This window comes from Trichechus manatus, unplaced genomic scaffold (assembly GCF_000243295.1).
Source record: "Trichechus manatus latirostris isolate Lorelei unplaced genomic scaffold, TriManLat1.0 scaffold00010, whole genome shotgun sequence".
NCBI lineage: Eukaryota > Metazoa > Chordata > Mammalia > Sirenia > Trichechidae > Trichechus > Trichechus manatus.
Genome location: NW_004443946.1, coordinates 26468662 through 26475163, shown reverse-complemented (window position 1 = coordinate 26475163; position 6502 = coordinate 26468662). Strand labels below are relative to the sequence as shown.

The following is a 6502-nucleotide window of genomic DNA, read 5'->3' as shown; positions in this document are numbered from 1 at the left end:
CAAAAGCTGTTCAACAGAGAAAATGCTTTTGGGTCTATTTGTTCTTATTTCAGGCCTGGGTAAAAGAAATTTGAAAGTTTTAAAAAGTTTCCCAAAATTCAAAAAATCTAGTAGGCCCTTTTAAAAGTTTAGGTAAAATGGTGTTAAATGATAGAAAACAGAACCAAATATGTTAAGAAATCTTTAATATTTAAACAAGAATGTGGATTAAATAAAAGAAAAATTGTCACATTTAACAGATTAGAGATTGCACAAAATAGCTAAAAGTTACGTACCTTAAAAAAGAACTTAAACTCTAGTAGAGCCACTAATTCCTAAGTTTACTTACATAATTAAGAGGTTCATCAGTTCAAATTAGAATGAGTATTATACCAGATTTCAATAGTCAGTTTCCCAAATTATGATTCCTATTATAGTTGATAAAAAGCCCATTTCTTCCCTCACTATGTTTTTGGTCTGTTTTAAAATGAACCTCTTTTTAAAATCTTACATGAATAATCCAAAAATTAGGAGGTAGTATGTGTGTGTGTGCATGTGTGTGTGTATAAATATGCATATATATATTCACATATATACATGTATATATATACACACATATATATTCACATATATACCTTTTTGTTGATGTTAATAATTTGAAACTTGTATTCAATTTAAAAACGTTAATTTAAGGGAAAAAAAATCTTTAATCTGATAAACTGGGTTGATGACACTTCATCTCCCTCTACCAGGAAGAGCCCATAGTATAGTACTGAACACAAGAACCACTGATCAAAATCTAAGGCTAATAATACCTTATTAATCTTTCTCCTCAAGTATGAAAAAAAAAAAACCCACTAACTAAACCAAAACTAAATTATGATGAGGATTAGGAATTTTAACATCTTCAACTCCATACATATTTTTAAAGTTTAAAATTAAAACTCAGAACTTCAATTAAAATTATTTTAATAATCTAAGGTTCACCATAAATAATAAAGTTTTTGGTGGAAGGGATGGGCTCTGACTTTCCCTCAAATAATTAAATTGTCTATGTGTGTAATTATCAATTTGGGACTTGAATCTGGAAATGGCTTGTTGTTAAATATAGTTTCTAAACAAACTGTGAAGGAAAGTTTTTTTAAAGTACGAAAATAGAGATAAGTGAACAGAAAATCAAAGCAAGTGTTTCTCAATAATTGCTGTTTTTAAGGCAAGTAGCTTAGGCTTACTTTCTCTAAAGATCCTGGAATGAGTGGCAACTGGAAAAAAATAAAAATCTGATTGACAGCTGAAAGCATTCTATGACCTCAGTCTACCACCAACTAGCCTCTGAGTTACCTTCTTAGAATTTACTCTACCAATAAACTTGCTGCTGTGGAGTCGATTCCAACTCCTAGTGACCCTATAGGACAGAGTAGAGCTGTCCCACCGGGTTTACAAGGCTGAATTGCCCCATAGGGCTTCCAAGGCTTTAATCTTTACAGGAGGAGACTGCCATATCTTTCTACCGAACAGCAGCTGGTGGGTTTGAAGCACTGACTTTTTGGTTAGCAGCAGCTTTAACCACTGCACCACCAGAGCTTCCTAGAATTCTCTCTAGCCTCTGACTATTATGAGAAAGCCTTCACAAACCGTTGGTTTATCAGCATAAAATCAAGGGCTTATAGTCATGTGTTCACTCCTGTTCAGAACATTTTTAAACCCTCTGGGACAGATATTGTAAATTAATTATCATACACCAGCAGTTTTTAAAAACCTTTGTAAGTAGAGAAGGTGACCCAGAGGATAAGTGGGGATGGTGGGTTAACTGGCAGATTGAAAACTGTTTTTCACTTAACAATTATGTTGAGTTAAAGCTGAAACAAACCAAACATGGAGAAACGAGGATAGTACCAAAGCAACAGGCTCTGGTGAACTTAAAGCAACTATTTTTTGCTTCTTTTAAAAGCATGCAGATGCCCATGAGAATCCAGATCTCAGTCATCATTTGTTGAAAATATTCATGTTTAGTCTTTCTTCAAAGTCTGTCCCTTGATTTGTTCTGGGTATATTCTAAATGTAACTGTCTAGTTTGTTAGCTTTCACTCTAGATGCCAATGCAAAAACTGCAAGATCTTCTTCCAAGACTATCTGAGCAATAGCATGATCTTTGAACTGCCCACCTCCCAAAATGGGCACATGCAATACTGGATCCAGGGCTACAGAGAAAAAAGGACTATAAGGGGGATCTATTTTATGGCTAGCATTAGGGTAGCTTAGGAAAGTGAAATTTGTTTTCCCATGCTCTGTGAGGTGCTTCACAGCTATGTCAGCATAAACAGAGCTCTTCCAATGCCTGTCATCCTCTCCAATGATAAAAAGGAAATGGGTATTGGCTTTTTCAAGGGGAACATGGCTTTCCTGATAGGCTGAATCCAAGGGGTCCACAGCGCTTCTTCAACATTGTAAGCTCCTGAATCAGTGGCTGAGACTTTGTATAGGTTAAAAGGAAGTCCTGGCAGGATTAATCTACCACATCTAATGGCAGTAGCTGTGTTAGAGACATAGCCATTGATGCTCACAACCGAAGCTCCATTTGCGAGAAAGCTAGCCATGGAAAACGCCAACTCTGCCCCTTTACCTGAGCCAGTCACCCCAGTGTTTGGACCTTTGACCTGCAGATTAAAGAAAAAGAAGACAAACAAGGAGAGAGATAAAGAAAAAGAAAGCATGTTTGTTAATGGGGTCAATAGTCTTTTATTTATTTATGAATTCAACAAGTATTTGTTACAGATACTTTCCAACCCTCTAGTACCACTTTATTCTGTTCTCGCCCTAATGAGTTAGTTTGTAACCCATTTCCCTCAGCTATCCCACTCACCTTTGAGTGACTGCACAAATTTAGCTGCCTCCTCAAAGGTATAATATAATCTAACTCTAAATCCTTCATGATTGGAGGTAGATCTTTATAGCCAAAAAATGGCAAAGCCAGAGTAGCAAAATCTTGACAAGCCCGAAGACTCGCTCAAGATTCATTTAATTCTTCTTCACCAAACATATCAATCAAACCAGGAAAAGGGCTATCTCCTATAAACCAGGAAAGGGGATTAATCTTGGGTTAGCTGACAGAACATTGAATGGCCTATCATACACACCCAACATTTTCTAAATAAAAGTCTAATTGTATAATTTATCTTTTTTAAACATTCACCTATTTGCTTTGAAAAGAAAACATCTGCTTTGGTTGAAATAGACACTTGTTTGGGCTATTTTGAGGCTGAAAATGTAAAAATATTTTTATGTTTTTTCCTGTGAGGAATCACGAAGAAATGGAAAAAATTATGAAAATTTTCATCAAAGATGTGGGAAGTGTTTTGCTTTGAAGTGTTTTCATTATCAGTGTAAGTCCTGCTCAATCTAACAGTTCTGTAGGCTTTGAGTTATGAAAATATAATATATCATTTCAAAAAAGGGCATTCAACTCTAAAGGGCCTTGGACTTTTCAGTGAATTTAAGATACAGTCAGAGTCACCAAAATCTATGGTTAAATAAAGGTTAAACTATTTTAAAGGTCTAATAAAGGTATAACATAAAGTGAACAATATGGGTGGAAAGGTAATAAAATGTCAATGTAATATCTTCTCAATGTTGGTCTGTTATTTCTCTTTAAACATTCCTATTTGAGATTGTACTGTTCACCATTCCACAAGAGAAGAATTTCTGTCAATTGTCGCTTTGTATTTTTCAGATTCTTGCCTCTGTGTAGTCCAAATAAAGTAAAAGTGTCAGATAAATCTATAAGAACAGAATAAGAGGCAAGAACATTAGGACAGAAAACAAATCAAGAGATCTAAAATTCCAGTGCCAGAGGCCTTTCTAAATTTTCAAATCTAGAAACAAGGTAGAGCACATCTAGCTACCAAAATGAAAGCTAAAGGTGTACATATGAAGACACTGATTTTTACAAGGTGATTTTCTTAGCATTCAGATATCTCAGCATATCTTGATCTGCCTCTTTTTAAAATTAGATAAATCTCAAGCATTTCTGAATTCAAGAGTAGTTCCAGAAAGCCTAAGGCAAACCATGAAAAGCTTAACATACAGACTCTCAAATCACGGTATACTCTATTTAGTGTTATCAGTTGCATCATTTTTGGGGAATACAGTTTTTCAACCACAGGCTTCAAAATACTTGATTACCACATTAAAATGGCTGAGAATTTCTTGTTTATTTTGTTACAAGTCAGTAATGTAAACCCCAGCACAGAAATCTGAAGGAGCCCTGGTGGCTCAGTGTTAAGCACTCAGCTGCTAACTGAAAGGTTGGAGGTTCAAACCCACCAGCCACTCCGTGGCAGAAAGATGTGGCAGTCTGCTTCTGTAAGATTACAGCCTTGGAAACCCTACGGGGCAGTCCTAGTCTGTTCTGTTGGGTCACTATCAATTGGGATCGACTCCACAGGGTTTGGTTTTTTGGTTTATGGAAATCTGCTAGGATCTTATTATAGGCTATGTCAAAGAAAATATTTCCCCACAGCTATGAAAATGTTTAAAAATCTCTCTTTTAAAAGATTCTTAGTTATGTCTAAGGATGTGGGGGAGGGGGTGAGGGATGAGTAGAGGTGATAAGGCCAGAGCCTAACTGAGTAGATTTTTTTTTTTTTAAATAAAAAATCTAATTATTTCACTTGTTGGTTCATTCACTCAGCTTGTGTTTATGGAGTTTCTAAAGACCAGAACTTGTAGCTCAAAGAGTTTGATCACACCCTGACTTCAGTGTCACCTAGCTTGTGTGATTTGGTGAAAACACTTCAGGCCTCAGTTTCCTCATTTATAAAATAAGGAAGTTGTTCTTTGATCTACGAAATGGGCAACAAAACAGTTTTTCTTATTATGGTGAACGTCTCCAAGATATTAGAATATGTCAGACAACAACAAAAAGCTCATCTTTATCCGAACATTAAGCCAGTATAAAAAATTGAAGAATATAATGACTTCAGTTAATTTGGGGCTTAATCAGATACCAGTGAAAGACATGTATCCACTATTCTCATTTTTATAAAAAAATGGTAATGGAAAAACTAAATTAACACAAAGCTCTCCCTAGCAGAGATAGGTATACACGCATTTAATGCTAGAAAATTTGCAGCAATGTTATGCTTGGTACAGCAAACATGCAAGGTGTGCACACACAGGGAATACTTTCTGCAGCACTTAAGAGTTTAGACGGTGGGCTGCTGACAGAAGAGTACCCAAGTAGATTAAATTTAGATTCTAGGCACCACTTACAGGAATGAATGTTTCATCTGATGTCTGGGGGACAAAATAAAGGAATAAAGAGCTCAGTTTGTTTTCAGACGGCAAATTAGCTAGCAAAGCAAGCCAGCTTTCACAAACCAGCCAGTCATTTTCCTAAGCCCGCGGCAAGGCCCTCTGCGGAAAAGACCTCACGCACCCGGGGACAGCAGGAAGACGCCACGCAGGCGGCCCGCTAGCAGCCAATGCAGCACAGCTCCGGGGTGGAGAACCAGCGCTGCACCTGGGCGGAGGCCAGCGCAGGGCCCAGCGGCACTGCCGGCTGCCGCGACGTTCGGTGGACCGTCACCTCCACTCTGAGGGGTTTTTTCATCACGCCCCTTGGCATTTGGCGGAGGCAGGGGTCCTCCAAGCCCACGGGCGTGAGGCTGCACAGGAGCTCCATGAGCTCCACGCCCGTGAAGTCGCCGCCCAGAGCCCGGTCCCTGGCCAGGTCCAGCCCCCCGCAGCTGTCCGCCTTGTAGTGGGCCAGCGAGTGGAAGAGGCGACCTCGGTAGATGACGGCCGACGCCCGCAGGGTCATCGGCTCCCCAGGGCCTAAGCCCTCCACTTTGATATCCAGGAGCTCGCCGGCCAGTTCCGTCTGAGGCGTGACGGTCAGGGATGCGGCCTTGTGGGAGAAAAGGGAAGATGTGGACATCGATCTCCCGGGATGGAGGGGGCGCCGAGGATTCGGAGAGCGGCCCAGGCCACCCGCCACGTGGCGTTAGGATCGTTGCAGCTTTGACAGGACGCGGCCTGGCGCGGTACAGACTGAGAATCAGCGCTCAGGGGCAGGCGGGATTGGATGGGGCGAGACTGGGCAGGCCCAGCGAGGAGGACAGGGCCGGCTCGGGCAAGACCAGGAGGAGCAGGTAGGCAGGGCGTGGCCAGAAAGGGCGTGGGCCGGCGGGGCGAACCGGGTCGGTGAGAGCAAGAGGGCCTGGGCAAGCAAAGGGCTAGGAGAAGAGGCGACTTAGGAGACCCAGGGTATGTCGTGGCTTTGGAGGTGCCCTGGCGGAACCGGTTGAGGAAGGCAAGAGTTCATCCCCAGCCTACCCTCGATACATCGAGAATGAGAAGTTAATGATTTCTGACAGATAATGCTGGCCAGGCGCCTTCTCTGAAATCCCATATTGGCCACCAGGGGACACTGTTCCCTAACCTGTTTTAAGGACGCCACGTGTTCCAGGCTCCTGCCAAATTACACTTTTCTCCCTTGAAAAGGTATGAAATAATCCTTGCC

General features: G+C 40.6%; 1 protein-coding gene across 1 annotated transcript; it reads right to left on the bottom strand.

Moving 5' to 3' along the window:
* Window positions 1-2034: 2034 nt before the first annotated feature.
* Window positions 2035-5917, bottom strand: LOC111819500 (acyl-coenzyme A thioesterase 1-like). The gene is made up of 4 exons (XM_023726120.1): window positions 5472-5917; window positions 2777-2981; window positions 2495-2636; window positions 2035-2390 (listed from the first exon to the last, which is right to left on the bottom strand). The coding sequence occupies exons 1-4, from the start codon at window positions 5915-5917 to the stop codon at window positions 2035-2037; spliced, it is 1149 nt and encodes a 382-aa protein (XP_023581888.1).
* Between the last annotated feature and the right edge of the window lie 585 nt (window positions 5918-6502).

Bases quoted from the DNA above. Each gene is read 5' to 3' on its own strand.
- LOC111819500 (XM_023726120.1), bottom strand. From the start codon at position 5,917: ATGTCCACATCTTCCCTTTTCTCCCACAAGGCCGCATCCCTGACCGTC. The intron at 2,982-5,471 runs GTGCTGCATTGG...ATCTTGAGCGAG, and splicing joins TGGTTCTCCACCCCGGAGCT to TCTTCGGGCTTGTCAAGATT. The intron at 2,391-2,494 runs GTAGATTAATCC...CCTTGGATTCAG, and splicing joins AGCTACTGCCATTAGATGTG to CCTATCAGGAAAGCCATGTT.